The sequence below is a fragment of the Natator depressus genome, chromosome 12, assembly GCF_965152275.1.
Source record: "Natator depressus isolate rNatDep1 chromosome 12, rNatDep2.hap1, whole genome shotgun sequence".
In the NCBI taxonomy this organism is placed as follows: Eukaryota; Metazoa; Chordata; order Testudines; family Cheloniidae; genus Natator; species Natator depressus.
Genome location: NC_134245.1, coordinates 4873021 through 4893279, shown reverse-complemented (window position 1 = coordinate 4893279; position 20259 = coordinate 4873021). Strand labels below are relative to the sequence as shown.

Sequence of the window (20259 nt, the reverse complement as noted above, 5' to 3'; positions counted from 1 at the left end):
CTCTCTGTGGGGCTGCATGGGATGGGGTTTTAATGGGAGAGGCCCCAGAGCCCATCCTGCCCTCTCTGCAGCCTGGCAAAGGACCCCCCAGCAAAGCTCACCCTTCCGAAAGGAAAAGACTGACAAATTTAAGAGACTCCAACAAAGGAGGGCACAGCCGATAAAAGGATTAGAGGGTATCAGCTAGGAAGAGATTAAGGGGACAGACTCTGTGCAAACAACACAGGGGAGGGGAGAAAGACCAGACCAGCCAGACTGGCAAGGGGAGGGGGCGGTTATTGTAGTAACAGGCTGTAACTCCAAGGCAGGTGACGTGGCTGGAAGGGGGCACTGGAGTCCCATTACCACAGCTGTTCAAGGCTGCTCTGGGTTTTGATCCTGCTGGCCCTTTCCAGGGTGGGGTGGGGCTGGCTAGGTGAGCTGGCCAGCCCATTCTGGCTCTGGGGATTGGAGAGTGACTAGGTCCAGGGGCTCTTCGTGCATTGTATGTACAGCCAGCTGGGAGCCCAAGGGTTTCCTGCCCAGTATTTTAATCCTTAAAGCCTTTTTGATTTATCGAGCTGCAAGAACCCCCCGAGCAGCAGCCGGAATACTGTGGCCAGGCCTGCCCCAGCTGATTGCTGTTGTGTAAGATCTGACCCCCGCATTCCCCACAGCCGGCAAGAGTCTTCCACATGGCAGAGATTTTCACCACGAGGGGGGATGGGGCAGCTGCCACTGCCTGCCTACAGCGGGGCTGGCTCCATGTCTCCAGGCACAGCTTCAGGGTTCGCATTGTGCGGGAACTTCTCTTGCTTCCAGTTCCTACAAAGCGTTGCAGGTTTCTGCCACGCAGCAATGCTCCCGTCAGCTTGACCAGGAAGAGCGGCTGCGTGGAGGCTGGGATTAGCTGTCACATGCTAGCCAAGCCGGGCTGGATGGAGCTGCAGAGCAACACTGTCGGATCACTGTGTTCCGGCCAGCCAGAGCGAGCCAGGTGGTGTCTCACGCCTGCAGCTGGCTATGGGGTGCATGGGGCGGAGGCAGGGTGCAGGACACAGATGTCCCCGCTCAGGTGGCTCATGAAATTACTGTATTAATCAGGCCTGGTCTACACTAAAAATTAGGTCGACCTACCTACGTCACTCATGGGTGTGAAAAATCCATACCCCGGAGCAGCTTAGTTAAGCCAACCTAATTCCTAGTGTAGACGCCACTATATTGATGGAGGAATTCTCCATTGACCTAGCTACTGCCTCTCGGGGAGGTGGATTAACTACACTGATGGGAGAGCCCCCAACCCCTCCCCATTGGCACAGGTAAGCGTCTACACTGAAATGCTGCAGCTTCAAGTGTGGATGAGCCCTAAGGCTGATGAACTGCTCTTCCCCGGCTGTAGGGGCCTGAAGGAGACCCAGCCCTGCCCCAGAGGGTGCTCCTGGACCCAGCCACTGCTCCTGAGCACAGGCCAGCATCAGAGCAGCAAAGCTCTAAATGACAGTGGCCCAGCTGGTATCAGGCACTTCACAGACAGCAACCAATGGGCCGCCTCCTTGGAGCAAGGTCTTGTCCCCATTACACTAGTGACTTTGATCAGGCAGGTCAAAGGTAGTTGAACAGCAAGCTGGATGCAGACGCAGGAAGAGAACCCAGCAGTCCTCACCCCGTTCCCGCATTGGAGCCACTAGATCCCACGGCCTCCCGAAGAATCTCACTGCTGCTCTCCTAAAGGGTCCCTCCACCCCAACAGGGGAGCAGCTGTCCTGAGATGCCGTGCAAAGGGACGAGAACAGAGGCAACGCTAGTAGTTTGGTTTTTTCCAAAAGTCATTTATTGAACGTTTCTTAATGTTATTCAAAAAAGAAAGATTCAAATTTTAGATAAAAAGAAAAAAAAACGGGTGTAAAGGATCCTTGGACATGCTCCAGCACACGGAACGAACAGCCCAGAGGGGCTCACAGCATGATGCTCCCTGACCAAACTGCCCCAGAGCCCTGCTTGGCTCGCCCTTCAGAACCAATGCAGGAGATGTGCACGCACTGCCCCCTGCTGGCGCCAGACCCGCCCTGCATGGGGGACTAGCCAGGCTTCTTGCTGCTCGGCCAGTGTCACTGTGGGAACCAAGGGGCTAACAGAAACCATTTCCCCCTTCCACCCGCCCCACAGCACTGGAGTCAGCCGCCTAACTGGCTGAGAAGGATTCTGTGGGCTCCTGGATGGCAGCCTGGGACCCCTCCCGGGAGTGAGGGGTGCATGTCCAGCCCCATCCCCGCTCCCCTCTCCTCCACTCCTGGGAGCAAACGCCCAACTAAAGGGGGAAGAAATGGAATGGCCGTGCTGCTGTGTGACCAGGTGGTGGTGACTCAGGGATGGACGGGGGTGGGTGCCGAGAGGCCCAGTGCTCCCAGAAGAGGCTGTTTAAGAAAATAAGCCAAGTGAGCATGGAGTGATTATTTGGGGCTATACACAGCTGGCGTTAGCCTTAGCAACGAGCAGGCTTGCCTTAGACACCACACACTGATTTGCTGACAGATTTCCCTGGCAAGAGCTCTTAACACAAGCCACACGGGGTTAGTAACTACTGGCTCTGCAGGGCGGGCTCCCCGGCAGCAACCTGCAGGGCAACTGTGCGCCGTTAGGTCATGCTGGGGGTGACCAAGCCCTGAAGCATGATCATGAGGCGGCGGGCCGGCTTGCTCAGGGTGCTGTGAGATTCCGCCTGCAGGAACTGGAAGAGCTTCTGCCGCACCTGGTTCATGACCGATCCCATGTGGTCTCGGGTGATGGGGTCGCTGTGGTCCAGGTGCATCACCGCCTCCTCCAGGTAACTGATGGGAGAAAGGAAAGCCCAGGGTTACGACTTCACTTCAGCCAGGGAATGTGCAGACACCTCCTGTCTCCCCTGCCCCAGCTCAGGTAGCTAGCTCCTGATTTGTCTCTTAGCAAGGAGTCCGAGGCTGCCCCCGCTTCAGCACACGGGGCAGCTGGCAGACAGCTCCCCGCGTGCCATGTGCAGCCCAGTCGCTTGGACTCACAGGCTAGAACTCTGCCTGGACTGCTCTTTGTACCGGGTCTGTAAAGCACAAGGGGTTTCTTCAGTGGTGTTTTCACGGCGTGAAGCAGAATGTGAGCTTTGTTTGGCACTGGGGCAACATGTGACCTACACAGCTCTCAAGCCCCAAACAGGGAACGAAGGGTGAAAGCAGACCGAACCTCAGACAGGAAGCAGCACTATCATCAAATCTAAGAGTATGGCAGGAAATCACCTTGACCCAGACAGCAATGGATTGTGTCCTCCCATAGAGCCAATTTAGGACTGTTGTGGGAATCAAAGGCCAGATCTCCCCTTTCGAAGTCCCTCTATCAAGTCCTAGGGGAATTTGCCTTTCCAGGCTTCCAGACATTTCTGTTGCCCTTCTCAAGCTTTTTTATTTCAGAGGCCATGTGCCCTGCTGCTCTGCAACCATGGAATCAGATCCTCTCTGCTCCAGGATCTCTGCTGTCCTAGTAGAGAGCTATGTCTCCTGCCCTCATGGCTGTGAGGGAAACCTTCACACTGCGCAGCCTAAGAGTCAGCTAGTGAGCCAGTTCCCACCCCTGAGAGTCACTGCTTCAGGCTAAGTGGGACGTTGACTCTGAAACCTAAAGATGTCAGTATTACATGAAAGTGTTAATGACTTCACTGCGGAGCACTTTAGTAAAAACCCAAAGTCCCAAACTGCTATCTACCAACCCTCCCTCTGATAACTTCCACCAGGCACCATTGGCACATGGAAATTAAAGATCACAGGGCAGCATAAAGTTATATTAACTATCAAATCATCCCAGGCGAACTGCGCTGGCTGTCCTGTTCATTAGTGGATTCAGTTCAACAGACACCTCCACATTTTCATTTCTCTGAACCTCCAGGCTGTCACACTGAAGTGCCCCAGAATCCAGGAGCCCTGCCCCAGAGACTGCCAAACCGTGGCTAAGCCTACTTTCCCGTGGGGTGACCAGAACTGAGCACAGGACTCAGGGGGAGGGCACATCACTGGCTTAGAGCCTCATCTTCATATACACACACTCAGCAAACAGCCCAACTCAGCACTTGGGTACACTGGTGATGGAAGCTAAAGCAAACCCTATAGTTGGGTAGCCGTTATTTTTCAGCCTCTGTGCTCTGAGCAGAGCCTCTCACTGAGCTGTCCATGACGATGCTCTGGTCTTCTCCTGAGCGGAGAAGCCAGTAACATGCCGGAGGAGTTTGAGTTGTTCCTCAGAATGAGCATTGCCTGGTACTTGTCTACAACCAATCTGGAGAGACACGCTGCTATTCCTGTCGCTAGAGGGTGGGGCAGGGCGGCGCTCCGGACCGACACTTACTTCAGTTTCAGTTCGGTGCGGGTGCCCAGATCCGAGGAGAGCTGCTGAATGAGAGACAGGAGGACGGGCTGGGAGAGTGGACATGGGTGCTGTCCAAACACCTGCTGAGGATCCACCGTCTCACAGACATATAGGACCAGGTTCAGATCAGCTGCTGTGAGAGTCTGCGAGAAACATATGTATTTAGAGATGTGGGGTGGAGGGGGACTGAGGAGCACTACAATGGAGGGAGGAGGCCCTGCTGCATACTGGGGCACAACTGAACGCAGGCCTTCCTGCCCAGAGATCTCTGCTCACTCAGCACACCAGCTGAAAGGAGTTTGGCTGCACCACACGTGGTAAGGACAGCTGTCTCCACTTAGGAGCCCCAGGACTGGAGCAGCAGATTGAGTCTGCAGGCTTCAGCCCAGTGGCGCGGGGAGGTCGCTCAGTGCACTACCTCCACCGTCCATGCATTTAGCCCTTCGCTCCCAGGAACACCATGAGCATGGCCTGCGTTTGTTCAGAGCGCTGGGCAGGGGAAACCAGACCGATGGGGCCTGGCACAGGGTAGGACGGTGCTCAGATCACACGTGGGACCAGGAGAGGAATCTAGACGCTACTGTTCTTTCTGCGCCCCCTGCTGGCTCAGTGGCAGAGTAACAGTGCCCTGCACTTACAGGTGTTGGTATGCTGGGGTCAAGCACATCAGCTACTTTAATACACGGCACTACAAGGCTTTCTACGTCAAGGGCTTCACAGTTAACCCTTCACCTGCCCCACTCCACTGCTGTCAGAACGGGACGCACCAGCTCCACAATGCTGCAGTGGCCAGAGCTGCCGACCTTGGGGGAGCCTTAGCAAAGCCTAGCTCCTGAGGAGCTACAGCAGCACAAGGGGCCATCTCCTCGCCTGGGCAGAGCCAGGGGACACATCTTGGCGCCTCTGGGAGGATCAGGCCTACATGGCAGCCTGCGTACCTGCTGGAAAGCCTGGTTGAGGTGGCCCTGCTGCAGCAGCTGCAGGACGTGAGTCTGCTGAGACTGGAAGTCCAGGTGAGCAGAGGGGATGGGCGTGCCTGCTGCGGAGCGCATCGCCTGCACAATGCTCGAGGTGACGGCCGCTTGCTGCTCCTTCATGGCCAGGCTCACCTCTCCCTTGATAACCCTCTGCACCTGGGTCAGAATAGAGTCCTGCATGCTAGAAACAGAGGAAAGTGTGAGAACAGGATGGAGCTGCCAGGGATTGCGCTGCTCTCGCGCTGGTCAAGCAGGGCTCCAGCTATCAGCATAGGCGCTTCTCACAGTTTACGTTGGCATGAGCCCCAAGGGTTAACATGAAGGGCTTCGGTGCCCAGGCACAGACACTAAGTACCTGGAATTCGGCAGAGCCCCTGCACAGGCGCCTGGGGCTAGGAATCTGCAGGAGAGGCATTCGCAGGGCCCCATTCTCCCCCATTCCTTAGCGAGCAGATGTTTGAACTTCTGAATGCATCTGGTGCTGGTTACAGGTTGTAGAGATCCCTGCCCAAGCAGTCCCAACACACACAGCTGGGCTAGTTCCCCCACTGACCCATGCACTCCGAAAGGAACACCTGTAAGATGCAGGGGAGCCAAGTCCCCACTCAAGCCCTTGATAAGGGAGAGTTAGTGCCAATGGAGAGGGTGCTCTCTGAGATGTGGACACCTGTCTGCCGGGACACGGGCCCCAGCTCATAATGGGCATAAAGGGCCAAACTCTGGTCAGCTGCAGCCATGTCAGACCAGCGGAGATTCCCTGGAACCCAGTGGAGACTTCCCAGCAGGACAGGAAAATCTTCTCTCTGGGAAGGTACATGCTGTGCTGGCTGGAAACACGCAGGGACGCTGCCCTCCAGGCCTCTCGACAGCGAGAGTCGAGGATCAGCTCGCCCACCTGAAAGTTTGTTTCACTGCTGGGGTTTCCCTAGATGCCAAGGCATGCGTTGCTGCAGAACAGGGGGGAGAGTGAGGGATTCCGCCAGGCTGGCTGAGGACATGGCGCATCAGGGAGATGCTGCAAACAGCAGCGTCAAATCAGAGTCCTTGTGGAAGGGAGTGGCTGTGCCCCACGGTGTGCCCAGGGCTCTGCCCGAGTGGCAGCGTGTGCATGCCAGGGACCAAGCTTCCATTTAGAACGAAGAGGCAGCTGCGTGTTACAGAGCGAGCCACAAACCAGCGTGGCCCTGTTCTGTGCCTTTGAGAGCAGCAGAGTCGCACAAGCCTGCCGAAGCGCTTGCTGAAAAGCAGAACGTCACATGCTGTGCCCCCAGCAGATCAGAGAGGGCTCCACAGGGCAGCATGCCATGGGCTCTTTGGCCCCCGCCCCCGCTGTCCCTGCCCATTCCTCCTGCATGTCCAATCCAGCGGAAGCCCCAGACCCAATGCCTGACTTACTTGCCCACAATGACATGCAGCTGATGCTGCACTTCGGTGTGCACGCTGGTAGTGATGGTGGAGGCCAGCTGATCTGTGCTGCTCTGGAAGGTGCTGATCAGCTGCCGGAGCTGGCCCAGCATGGAGTCCCGGGCCTCCTGGTCTCGCGCCTTCTTGTTCTTCATGTGAGTCTCAAGCTGCTGGATATCTGCAACAGTCAGATGATCCCTCAGAGCGCTGCCAATCACCATGCCATCCCCCAGCAGAGCCCCCCAGCTACCAAACCCTGTGTGTGATCAGAGCGTATACTACAGCCCACCGTTGGCAAAGGGGCTCAATACCAATAAGGCCACAGGACAGGCACTGGGGACATTTCCTAGGCTGGAGCCAGGAGAGGGGAGGCCTGCAGAGATCAAAGGGGCTATTTCGTGACGGATTTTGAGGTTCAGAAGATGGTCTGATCAAAGGCAATGGGGATGCAAGCTCTGCAAAGGAGCAGCAGCCTTTGAGAGCTCACAAGGGCAGGGAGGGGCCCTGCTGACCTGGGGAACACGTCGCTAGGCGAATGGCTGGAAAGGTGCAGAACCAACCAGAAAGGCTGGAGTCCAGCAGTGCACGTCTGCTGCGGTCAGAGGAGCACGTTGCCCGACAGCACGCTGGGGAACAAGCTCCAAGGCTTGGTTCACTGGGGGGGTGCAGACAGTCAGGGACGAGAGTCCCTTATGCAGCACTACACAGTCCCCCCAGCCATCCTGGGGTGCCCAGGGGAGTTCACTTCCCCCAGCAGCATCCCAGGTTGACCACTGACAGACAGGGTCCAGTGTGGAGATGGTCCTACCCTGCAGCTGAGCAAGAGAAATGGCTGGTACAGTGAGGCTATCTTGCCAGCAGAACTAGAGATGCGGCCCAGCAGTCTGCCTACAGGACTGGGAGCCAGGCACACCCCAGATCTAATCTGAGCTTTTAATGTCCTCTCCAAGCTCCCCTCACCCCTTCCTCAGTTTCCCCATCTGTAGAAGAGGGATTACACTTCCCTTCCTCATAGAGAGGCCGTGAGGAGCAGTAATTCTCCATAAAGCTCTCTGACGAGGAACCGCACTACATGAGGGCAGATCTCGGTTTCCAACAGGACTCACATTCCTGCGTCCCCTGCTTGAAGGTGTCGTTGATTTGCTGGAACATGGACTGGCAGCTCTTCTCAAACGCTGGCAACACAACGCTCTGGAACGCCTCCTTGTACGCCGACTGGATGGGCCCCTGCAGAGCATCCGCCGCTGCCCTCGCAACGGCATCTGTCAGGTTCTTCCAAGAACACAGGAGACCCCGAGTTTAGCATTTTCCTGCTGCACACCTAGGATGGAGGCACTTCGCCTCCCCCAACCCATCTGCAAGTCCCTGGACAAGCCAGAAGCAGTTAACCTCCCGTCCATTTGCCCTGGGCCACGAGCCCACCAAGCCTAAGTGTTAACACTACGATCTGATGGCTGGGGGACCTGAACGAGTGCGCCCGAAGGAACATCCAGGTTTCCTGGTACTTTAGCTCCATGGGTGGCTCTTCCCCCTTAACCTGCTAGCTCTCGCTGAGGCAGGGAGCTGGAGAGCAGCCGTGAGAACAGAGTTGAAGGAGCGAAGAAGAGCAAACACAGCAGTGATCTTCCACACACAAAGCAGAGGGAGCCTGGAAACGGCAAACCCACTAACACCGAGGGAGGAAAATTGCTGACCATCTTGGGGCAATGGGAGCACAAGCACCGAGCGGCATGAACTATGACTCTGGGATTCACTCAGGTCAGCTTAGACCAGCGGTTCTCAACTTCATTGGACTGCAACCCCTTCTGACAACAAAATTACTATATGACCCCAGGGGAGAGGGGGCCAGAGCCTGAGCCCCACTGCCCTGGGTGGGGGGGTGAGGGGGCCAGAGCCTGAGCCCCAGGTCCCAGCAAGTCTAATACTGGCCCTGGCGACCCCAATAAAATGGGGTCCTGACCCACAGTTTGAGAACTGCTGGCTTAGACCAACACAGTCTGAGAGAAAGCGGCTGGATAGCCATAAACCAAGGATCATGGCAGTGTGTGAACTTTGGTGGTGTGGTGTGGGGGGGTTAATGAATAAAATGGCACTGTGCCAAGCCTTGGGGGACCCCAGGAGGTGGGGTTAGTCCCCAGCTTAACATCTTCATTAGTGATTAGTCTGACGGGGGGATCGCGTGCTTGTCAGACACTCTGGAGGTGGTTGCAAATGCTCGTGAGCAGAGAGGAATTACGTGGATGGGGCTCTGATTCAACACTCAGGTAGGAAACAACAGGAGATTCCACTTGGAAAAATGCAGTTAAAACCCCACTAGGAAAAACACTCCCAAACATGAGGGACAGAGCAGCTTCCCCTGGCCCTGCATCACCACTTGCCACCCGGCTAGATCCGAGCGATGGGACGGAGAGATGACAACGCAAAGTGCCAAACACCTTTCTCCCACCTGGCTTCCTGTTGCCCTGCTAATGCTGAGAGGCAGCCCTGGTGCTAGAAGGGCCAGCAAACAGGCTGCCCGTCACCTGCACATGCCAACGGCTCCCACTGGCTTTGGGGCAAAGTGCAGGAGGAGCAGACTTGCCGACCCAGGCTGGCTGCACTGGGGCTGTTCCCGACACTAAGGCATGGCTTCTGGGCCTGAGCCTGTTTCAGCTGCCAGGGGAGGTGAAGGCCCTTTCGGGAATGATCGCTGGCCGTGCATTCAAACACACAGTGCCCTCCTGGACAGGGAAACTAGGCAGAGCAAGGCCTAAGAAGCGGATGAGAGACTGGCGGGAGCTGGTGCCTGGCTCCTCAACAATCCAGACAAGGGGTCTCATCTGCCTATGCTAGCAGCTAAACTGTGTTGAGCCCCTGCTGAGGGGCAGGTAACGTGTCAGTTGTGAGTGGCTCACCCCAGAAGGGGAACACAGGATGGCCAGGTGGTTGTTGGTCTGGGCCTTACCTTTGATTTCACTAGCTTGGTGATGTTTTCCTTCAATGTCCCCTCGACAGCGGTGAGCTTGGCGGCAATCGTATTGCTCAGCTGGCCAGTGACAGGGTCCAGGCTCTTGGAAATGTCTGGGCGTGACAAAGGAAAAGGTGACTCAGGTTCACCCGAGCACTTTGGCTTTTCCCTTGCCGGGCAGTGGGAGGGGGCCATGGCACCCAGGATCACCTCGAGCCTGGTCATCGTTCTCAGGGGTGTGAAAAATCCACCCTCGAGCATCGCAGCTCTGCCAACCTACTGCCTATGTGGCTAAGTCAGGGGTGGGCAAACTTTTTGGCCCGAGGGCCATATCTGGGTATGGAAATTGTATGGCGGGCCATGAATGCTCACAAAATTAGGGGTTGGGGTGTGGGAGGGCTCCAGTTGGAGGTGCAGGCTCTGGGGTGGGGCTGGAGATGAGGGGTTGGGGATGCAGGAGGGTGCTCCCGGCTGGGACTGAGGGGTTTGCAGTGGGATCGGGGCTTCGATGGGGGTTGAGGCGTGGGAGGAGGTCAGGGGTGCAGACTCCGGGTGGTGCTTACCTCAAGCAGCTCCCAGAAACAGCGGCATGTCCCCCTCTGGCTCCTACGTGGAGGTGCAGCCAAGCGGCTCTGCACCCTGCTCTGTCTGCAGGCGCCGCCCCTGCAGCTCCCATTGGCTGAAATTCCTGGCCAAGAGGAGCTGCGGGGGCAGCACTTGGAGCGGGGGCAGCGTGCAGAGCCCTCTGGCTGCCCCTATGCGTAGGAGCCGGAGAGGGGACACACCCCTGCTTCCGGGAGCTGTGCGGAGTGGGGCAAGACCCCGACCCTGCTCCCGGCTGGAGCACCAGAGCGGGGCAAGCCCCGAACCCTGCTTCCCGGCGGTAGCTTGAGGGCTGGATTAAAACGTCTGGAGGGCCGGTTGTGGCCCCCGAACTGTAGTTTGCCCACCACTGGGTAGGTCGATGGACAAATGCTTCTGTAAGCCTAGCTACCGTCGCTTGGGGAGACTGAGTTCCCACAGTGATGGAAAAACCCTCCTCGCTCTACTTTGTGTCTATACTGCGGTGCCATAGCTATGCCACTGATAGCACCCGCCATGTAGACACGGCTCAAGACCCCTTCCAGAGCAGCACATCCCTCCCCCAGGAGCTCCTGCGAGCCCGTCACAGATCCCCGTCTCCGGAGAGGTCTGCAATGCCAGGAAGTTGTCAGGGCTAAGCATGCCACATCCACAGTCCTGCGCCACCTATCGCCGCCCTGCAGCATGCGGCTTCACACCTACCTGCTGGGCCCACGCCATATAAACTACCCAGCATCAGCACTTACACTGGGGCACCGTCTTCTTCATCTCCTCGCGGATGGTCCTCTCCAGGCGATTGCATGCAGCAGTGGAGAGGGACTGCGACAGCTGCTGGGACAGGTGCTCCTGGAGCTGCCCGTTCCGCTGCTGCCCCTCGGTCAGAGCTCGGTCCAGCCTCCGCTCTGGAGGTCACACGTTAAGGAGCTACAGCCTCCAGGAGATGCCCTCTCCGATCCCGGCACTCCTCTCCTCTGGTGATGGGCACTGACCAGACACATACTATCTCCTGCACCACCTGCGGCTTCCAGAAGAGCTAGCTTGGGCCTTCGGTAATGGGGGACTCCAGGATACGGCTGTGTTAGCTCTTATAACCCCACCTGCCAGCAAACAGGCCACGGGAGGGATCAAGAGCAGTAACTGGAACCAGGTGCAGTGCAGGGTGGCCACTAGCAAGCACCTGACAAGAACCATCAACCCCGCACCGCAGCATCCCCTGCTACTCGAGTGCTGGGACCCCACACAGCTCTTCCGGTGCCCCCCAACCCCGCACTGCAGCAACCCCCCATCCCAGCCCTGGCACCCTTGAGCAGTGACTGCTGAAGTCCAAGGTGATTTTATGGTACAGATATATGGCTGCTGGGACTGACGGGAAACTATGATGTCTCTCCTGCAGCACTACCCACCCCAGAAGGCCGGCCCTGTGGCATGCTGGCCCCAAGAGGGGTTTGCCAGGAAGGATACGCTCTTGTTCTTGCTGAGAATCAATCACTCGTTCCATGTGACCCATGAGGGAGCTCTGCACAGCATCCAGGTGGTCAGTAAGTCTCTGCATTAGTTCCATCTGGTTCTGTCTCAGCTCTGTGAGCTCCCTCTGTTGGCTCCGCAGCAGAGACATCAGCTCATCCTGGCACTCGGCAGTCACCTGTTTGCAGACAAGGCAGCCAAATGATACGCTCTGACTCCACTGGCCACTGCACCTGTACTGAGATCGGAGGTCAGCAGAGAGGTTGAGCCCCTGCTAGGGAAACCCAGGGCCAGTTCACCCACCACTTAATCCCAGGAGCAAAGCTCAACACAACCATGATAAGATTCAGGGCCAGTCCCAGGCCTCAAGGAAGCCAAGTGGCACAATTCCCCCCATCTCCAATAGGATCAGCACTTTGGCTTTACAGGAGCACACCGATGAGACCGCAAAACACACCATGTCCCAGGTTTCTTCCATGACCTAAGAGATTGAGCTGACTGGGAGCAAACCCTGCCCAGACCTTCCCAGGCTGTCTAACTCCAAATCTTTTGCTCCCCAAAGGTCATGTGCAAACCAGAGCCTAGCCCCCTCTCACTGGATCCCTGCAGCTACCTACAACACTTAGAGGATATAGGTCTCTGCTGTCAGAGAAGCGGAAAGCCCCGGGATTTAAACAGCTGGCCTCAGGCACTTACGATGGAGCAATGCATTGTTTGGGGGGTGCACCGCCATTCACAGGGCCAGCACCATGCCACTTCCTCTAGCTCAGGAGGGGAAGTGGCTCTGGCCAGCTCCATGCCTGGAGGAAGGGGAAGTTATTTTGGAGACGTTCTCTGGCCCATATTATCCAGATGGTCAGACTAGATGATCACATTGGTCCCTTCTGACCTTGGAATCTGCGGAGGTGCTTCACCCGCATCAGCTGGAGCCAGACTTTAACCTAGCGGGAAGCCATCTGAAACCCGGCGCTACAGGCAGCAGACCCCACTCGAGAGGCCGGCTGAGCCCTCGGTGTCCCAAGGGCATCCCAATGAGTCCTAAAACATGGTCCCAGCACGCTACGCTCTCCACTGGACGTGGAGGTACAACCAGCAGACATAAGGAGCTTGAACAGGCCAGAGCTGCTCTGTCCTAATGGGGCTAGGAATGCCTTGTTCTCCCACGGCTGGCGCACAAAGCGATTTCTATTGGTCTCACGCAGGAGCAAATACCAGAGCTGTGACTGGGCAGGTTGGATTGGAAAAAGCAGGACCACGTATATGCGAATCAGATGTGGCAAGCTGCAAAGGAAGCCACTGGTCTCACCAAGTCTGGGCACCCCTCTCAGACCATCTGCAAGCCACAGAGCTAAGCAAGTTCTGCAGGGCCTTAGTGAGCAGCAAAGCACAGCTGGCATGCCCTGCCGGCTCACGGAGCACAGGCCCCAAGCTCTGCAACAGACGCTGAGGGAGCTGGGATGGGCTTTCCTTTAAGTCATCAGTGAGCTGGCTAACAAGCAAGCAGGTGATGGAGCGTCGGATTCCCACTGGGACTAACCTGGCGATCACATGATCTTGGGGACTGGGTCACATCCCTGGAATTAAAAGAAGAGTTACCATAACCATGTGAATTGCACCCAGCCTGGGGTCAGAGTCTTTCACCAACACTGACTGAGCTGGGTCTGGGCTTTTGATTCCACCTATAACTTTCATCCCCCACCGTCTGGCATCTGCCCCCCTTCTGTCTTGTTCCACCACCAACACAAGGGCACCAGGAGGGTACAGAGTTCATGTTGGTACAGAACTGTATCAAAGCCAAGAATTACTACCCCTAGTGAGTAAGACTCAAGGGACCCCTACACGGCTCCTCTAGGTGGGCTGGTTTGACACAGGGCACCTACTGGGCCTGGCCCTTTGGCCTGAGGGTCACTGGCTCCCCTGCTGTTCACACAGCATGAACACAGCCTAGGTTGTTGAGCCTTGACTGAATTTGGGGGCAGAGAAGTCACTCCCCTGATGTTATCTGCCCAAACATCAAGATGGCAGTTTTCTCTCTTTCTTATAGAAAAAGATCAGGTGCACATTTTGAAGTTCTTAAAGAGTGCGTGTAAGGACTGTCTGGAGCCATATATTGCAATATGGACTGAACAAAGAAAACATGGACTTGGTTTGTTAAGCAGGAGAGACCAGTTTGGCTCCTGCAAACCCATGACTCCGTGTTGATCCAAACCTGGCAAGAGGGAGGCATGCGCTGGCGGCTCACAGCCTGGATGGCCCACAAGCACGACAGCAGCAATTCAGTTGTCTGAAAAGGACTGGGACATGGGAGGCAAATGGCATTTCTCAGCAGAGATTCCTTTTCCTGCAACCAACAATCTAAAGCCCCAGCCTGTGGTCTGCAATCATGACATACACAAGGACAGCTCCAAACCAGTCCATGGAGCCGTATGAAAAGCACAGGAGTACAAAGCCATTTGCAGACGTTGCACTGATTTTCCTGTACACAGGACTTAGCACATTGGACTCTGCTACCTGATCACCTTCTCACGGGCTGACCCTTCAGCTGATCAAGTTTCAGCCAGAGCACATTCATACGGTCAAGTTTCAAACACAGACGCAGCAGGCAGGTGCCAGATGTTACTGCATGTGGCCACTGTGGTTGGGCCTAGAAGCCACCCAGATCAGAGCTCTGTCATGCTGGGTGCTGAAAAACGTTTAGCGAATGACCATCCTGAAGGAGCCTTCCCCGAAGTGGGGCAGATTGCTCTGCCATGGGGCAGCACAGGAGTAGAAACGAGGCTGTGTACCCCTCATCTCACTGTAATGAGCCTGCCTCCCACAAGTTCTTCTGAAGCCTGTGCTGGCCCTGCAGCCCCCCCCGGAAGGGCAGGACAGAGCCTGCTCCCATGCCCGTCTGTGATGGCCAACGCAGCGCTTTCACCAGGGCTGGCGGGTTACTGCTCACAAAGCTCAGATCCCCGTGCGCAGACAGCAGCAGCTCTGGGGCACGGCTGGCTAGCTTATCTGCTAGTGGGTTTCTCAGATTGCAGCCCTGTGCTGCCAATCCCACAGCTGTCTGCCCTGGAAGCCCAGCGTACCCGTCGTCTTTCTTGCCCTTCCGTTTGAGCTTGGGGGAAGCCCGAGGGGACACCTTGGCTTTCCAGTCCTTCACAGGCAGCCTCTGTGCAGATGCTTTGGCACTAAACCCGCCTGATGTAGAAGCCAAACTTGCAACTTCATCATCATGGTCACTGCAAAAGAAGACCAGGGAGAGGAGGTTGCTAGCAGTACTGGGGAGAGCCAGCCCGACGGGGCTTCAGCCACCCTGCCCTACAGCCGGCCAGGTCGTCAATCCAGAGGAGTCCGCAGGGCCCAGCATGAAGCGCTCCACCTTGACCCAAGGAACCAGGCTGCTCAGATCAAGATGAAGCATGGCATGATGGGACCTGTAGTCTCTGCATTAGGCTGGGCTGCAGAGGTCTCTGACTGCTCCCCAGTGTGGAATTTGCTGACTAGGGAGGGGACCCAGCAGAGCACGCCTCTCAAGCTGAGCGGCTGAAGGTGCCGTAACCCAGTGAGAACCACAGCGTGGAGAGACCGAGGGCCGTCCAGGCAGTAATTGAACTCTCCACTGACTCGGGGGGGGGGCTGACCCTGCCACCTCTGGCTGCAGCTCTCCCACTGAAGGCAGTGAGAATTTGGCATGTAGGAGCAGCCCCTGGTGGTGAAGGGCAGGCCATGACTGGGCAGGATCTTGGAGAGCACAGCAGTGCCCATGGGCACTCGATCTACCTTGCTTTACACAAGGGCTGGGCTCCACCAAACGGTGCCCATTGGTTGGTTTGCACTGATGACTGGACCAAGCGACACGAGCCATGCTCGGTCCACGTTCCCCCGAGCAACCCAGCGAGCACTCTGACCCCGAAGAGCGTGACCCAGGTGACAGCATCTTGCGAGCCAGCCCAAGCTATCAGGGTAGGACTGGTTTCATGGCCTCCCTCATGCCAGGGCTAGGGGGCAGGAGGCAAAGCACATGAAGACTTGCCAAGGACAGAGGCACAGACGCAGCATGAACAGAGTCCATGCCGGGGCTACGTAGGCTGGTACCTTTGCTCTGCGCTGGCATCCTGGCTGTCATGCTGCAGCAGGTGGTAGCTGTGCCTGTGATAGGAAGAGCTCTTGTGCTTCTCTGCAACGTCATCCCTTGGGCTGGGGGAAAGGGAAACGCCATCATGGAAACGTCTCCCGGCCTCGTTATCTGCTCATCCCACTGCCTGCACAGGGGTGGGCCTGCTGACAGCAGGCTAGGCTCGGAGCCCACACCACTGGGGGGTTCACAGAACCGGTGGGGTCCGACAGCCGGGCCCTGGCATAGTGGGTGTCTGGGAGGGGAGGGGGTCAGATGCTTGGGTGCGATCACACACCCTTCAGAGCCTGGGCGGGTCTGTAGATGTCAGGCCAGTCTGAGGCTGATAAGAGACTGCACAAGCTCCTAGGCTGGAGGACGGGCGCAGTTTATAAACACCAGTGAACAGGAAGCAGCTGGCAGGAACTCCACGCTGCTCTCCTCCAGATGCAGGTGGTGCACTACGGTTAGAGCGCGTCCCCCAGCCATTGTGTTTTCACCGGTCCAGGGAGTATTTCAGATCCCCAGACACTGTCCATTAGTGGTAACAGCAAGAGGTCGTTGCCTGGACACTGGCACACCTGCAGAGTGCAGCAAGTTACAAGGCTAAGGAGAACCAGCCACCATGGCAAGGCTTTTCTAAACTTGCACCCTGGATCCAGACAGTCGACATGTGGGACATGAAAGCAGCATGGAGCATCCAGACAGTTCAATGGCAGCTCCCAATCCCCCCCTCCCCCCGTGCAGGGGGGACAGGAGGTGCTGCAAAGGCAGCACTCTCAGCTGCTAGGGTGGAAGGATGGCTGTGTCTCCTGTAACTCAGGGGACGTCTCTGCTAGGGTGGAAGGATGGCTGTGTCTCCTGTAACTCAGGGGACGTCTCTGCTCTATTAAGGAGCGGTGCGGGCAGGCTGCTGGCCTCGCTCAGAAGGATGGAGGCTGCAGGGCTGGCTCTGGGACGTGCGGCCTCCCAATCTATGAGAGGCCTGGAGACAAATCAGGACATTCTGCTCCACTCCTGCCAGAGGAGGTATGATCTGGCCAGCCCAGGCATTCCAGACCTGCAGGGAACACCCCCAGCTGCCTGGGCTGGAAGAGTTTGTCTCCAAGACATGGCTACACATAACCCTTCTCTCAGGCTACATCTCTGAGCTTCCCAGCTTGGGCAGACATACCCTCAGACCTGCTTCGCCATGTGAATCAATCACAGCTACTCACTTCAGGGACTAAGTTTGTTTGGCGCCTCTGTTACTGCTGGCTCTGCAGAGCCAGTCAAGTCGCAGGTGAGAGACTTGTTACTTTTGTGCACTGGCAGCAGAACTGGCTACCGAGTGCCACTCAGTTCCCCCCAAGAGGGCTGCACAGGTGTTGCCAGGGGCAGAATTTGGGCTGCACAACCTTTATTCTGCTGGTCATGCACAAGATGGAAAGACCCCACACTGACTTTGAGAACCCAGGGTAAGTGTGCAGGGCTGGCAACTAGAAAAAAGGGTTAAGGTGCTGAGCTCCTTAGAGCCGGAGCGGGTGAGAAACAGACGCCCCCCGGCTATCCTGGAGTCCCTGTTGCAGAGCAGAGGTTCATGTTAAAGTTGGCCTGGAGGTGGGGGACAGTGATGCTGAGCCTACAAAGCCAGGGTGCAGGGAGGAGAAGTGGCTTATTGGGGCTCTGAAAGGAGGGACAGCCAAGGCCCTGAAACACCAGTTTTCCACCAACCTGCCGACTGGACATGGCTAAGAAAATGCCCCCAAGTAAAGCAGAGCAAAGCTCACCCAGCCAGTTACCTGTCTGCTATGCTGTTCCTGGTTTCCCTGGTGATGTCGGGGGCTGCTGGCCATGGCTGGCTCACGACGCTGTTGGAAGATGCATTTTCCTGAGTTAAAGCAGTCTCCAGTAACGAGGGTGTGGTCAATCTGTCCACCTCCACGGGGGCCATGTCCAGGGAGTGCTGGCTGTGCTCGGAGCTGTGCCGGTTCCTCGGGGACAGCAAGTGCAAGGCCGACGCAGCTGAGGCCATGCTGTCCGCATGGTGATTGGGCTCCAGCACCTCTGCAGGGAGCCCGGCTGGGGCTGTGGCAAAGCTGCGCTGCAGCGTCTCAGAGGCGATCTCTGGGATATCCTGGGACATGGCTGTGGAGGCCGAGGAAATGACATCGGGGGAGCGCTCCCGGGTGGGTGAGGCCTGGGCTACCACAAGGGGCTCCACTTCCTGCAGCTCCAGAGCCAGAGGGGGGTTTGCTGGAGTGACCTGACCAACAGAAACAAGCCGACTTTCACCGTCATGCAGAGACACCCAAGCCACACAAGCCACCTCAAGGACCATCAGCACCTCATGCCAGCCAGCCTTCAAGGGAGGGAGCGGAGAGGCCCCATCCTGGCCTTACTACTGCTATGCCCCCAGGACAGGGCTGCTCACGAGCCAGGCAGATGGGGGAGGCCCTCAGACATCTGGGCCTGACTGCATTCTGATCCTTTGCCGCTCCAGCACCCCTATTACCCACCAGCACAGAACCAGCTGTCCGGTAGGACAGCTCTGTCCTTCCTGTGTGCTGTTAACTCCGTCGGGAGCAGCATTCACTGACCGGGATCACACTGCACTTAGTCAGGGTTTGCAAACACTTCAGCACATAACACCACCAGTCTCAGGAGTCCAGGGGATTGCACAGGTGAATCACGTACGTAAGTGACTGCAGGATCGGTCTAAGATTTCACGTTTCTCTCACCGAAGAGGCAAGACGCACTAGCTACAGGGTCATCAAGCTTAAAACACCTGTTTCCAGTTGAAGATTTCATACTGATTGTTACAAGTAACATCTAAAGTCTCCAGAACTGAAAGAGATTTGAGGAAACATTCCTCTTTCCGTTTGCTTTACTGGCTACAATCAACTTTACTGGATCTTTCCTACAGAAGCAGGGGCAGAAACATTTTAAAAGAGGAACTTCTTGTTGCAAGTCCAAAAAGCAAGCAGCAGCAGACTCAGCTCGGATTTCAGTATACCCTGGTCAGGAAATGTACAATGTCAGAGCAATCTGTGCGTCCTCTGACCATCTGGTAGCTTTCCCTGGGGTGCTTCCTTGACTCCCTTCCACCCAGCCACAAGGTCTCCTAGCTTGGGGGGTGATTGCTCCTAACGTCGCTGATGATGGAATAAGAAAAGTGACCCTGTGCTAGAGCTGCCCCCATTTTTAAAGCCACAGCTTTTACGGACCGGCAGTCTGCGACAACATGTGCTGGCACAGCAGCACCTTCCAGCCAAGAACAGGAACCAGACCTGCTAGCCACTCGAATGGGCCAGCATGGGCACCCTGGTGCATTCCAGCTGGCAGAGGATCATGGAAAGAAAGGGAGAGTTACCATGTGCCAAAAGCAGAAGGTGGCAACAGTGCTGGGAGCCTTACCGGGACAGGCGCCTTTGGGGTCAGCTTGTCAGAGAGTCCAGGGATAAGGACGGAATGGTTCCTAGGACTCGTCTGGAGACTGCTGCTACTGCTGCTCAGCGTGAGGCTGGTGTCCAGCTGCATCTTTGGGCTCAAAGTCAGGTCTTCAGATGGCCTGTACAGGGAGATGGAACGAGCTGAGCACCAGATTTTGTAGGGTTGGTTTGGACAGAGCCCCTGAGCTCAGGAACTGTGATTCCTGCTGTGCTTGGTCAATGCAAGCGCGCCTGGCCCCAGTTGACCCAGTGTCCCCCACGCTCTGTGGTTCCTCCCACCCAATGGGAGACCATCCCTCGGATTGACCACTCTTCCTAGACGAGGGACTGAACAGAAGAGCTTCACAACTTTGCTAGAGGGAGTCTGTTAGAACTCAGGGGGTCAGATCCTGAGGGGGGGATTTGATAGCAGCCTTCAACTACCTGAAAGGGGTTCCAAAGAGGATGGAGCTCGGCTATTCTCAGTGGTAGCAGATGACAGAACAAGGAGCAATGGTCTCAAGTTGCAGTGGGGAAGGTTTAGGTTGGATATTAGGAAACACTATTTCACGAGGAGGGTGGTGAAGCACTGGAATGGGTTCCCTAGGGAGGTGGTGGAATCTCCTTCCTTAGAGGTATTTAAGGCCCAGCTTGACAAAGCCCTGGCTGGGATGATTTAGTTGGGGACTGGTCCTGCTTTGAGGAGGGGGTTGGACTAGATGACCTCCTGAGGTCTCTTCCAACCCTGATCTTCTATGAGTCTGATCCTCTAGTCTAGCCCATCTCTGGGGGAGGAGAACATGACGTCTGCAGGACTTGTCCTTGCCCTCCTCTCCCAAGCACTGAGGCTTCTACCCTATTATACTCTTCACCACCAGGAAGCTGTGCCTGATGTGCAGTGTAAGTGTGCCTCAGTTAGCGTCATTCCCCTTCCCTCAACCTCCCAGTAATGCCTCTCTGTCCTTGGGGTCTGCAGCCTTCACTGGTCGCAAACTGCAACATCCC

The 20259-nt window shown here is 56.5% G+C and overlaps 1 protein-coding gene across 2 annotated transcripts in view; it reads right to left on the bottom strand.

Annotated features, from left to right (window-relative positions):
• Positions 1 to 1870: 1870 nt before the first annotated feature.
• EDC4 (enhancer of mRNA decapping 4) overlaps positions 1871 to 20259 on the bottom strand; it is a 58672-nt gene continuing 40283 nt past the window's right edge. Inside the window, exons 17-29 of one of the 2 annotated variants that reach the window (XM_074968392.1) lie at positions 19241 to 19394; positions 17626 to 18089; positions 15826 to 15927; positions 14817 to 14969; positions 13277 to 13313; positions 11737 to 11977; positions 11022 to 11177; positions 9691 to 9806; positions 7853 to 8018; positions 6738 to 6924; positions 5304 to 5523; positions 4345 to 4508; positions 1871 to 2807 (exon numbers count right to left, since the gene is read on the bottom strand). In XM_074968392.1, coding sequence (XP_074824493.1) covers positions 2615 to 2807; positions 4345 to 4508; positions 5304 to 5523; positions 6738 to 6924; positions 7853 to 8018; positions 9691 to 9806; positions 11022 to 11177; positions 11737 to 11977; positions 13277 to 13313; positions 14817 to 14969; positions 15826 to 15927; positions 17626 to 18089; positions 19241 to 19394 — 2353 coding nt within the window. In that variant the 3' untranslated portion in view covers positions 1871 to 2614. The remainder of the gene's footprint in view (positions 2808 to 4344; positions 4509 to 5303; positions 5524 to 6737; positions 6925 to 7852; positions 8019 to 9690; positions 9807 to 11021; positions 11178 to 11736; positions 11978 to 13276; positions 13314 to 14816; positions 14970 to 15825; positions 15928 to 17625; positions 18090 to 19240; positions 19395 to 20259) is intronic. The other variant, XM_074968393.1, reaches the window with a different exon arrangement.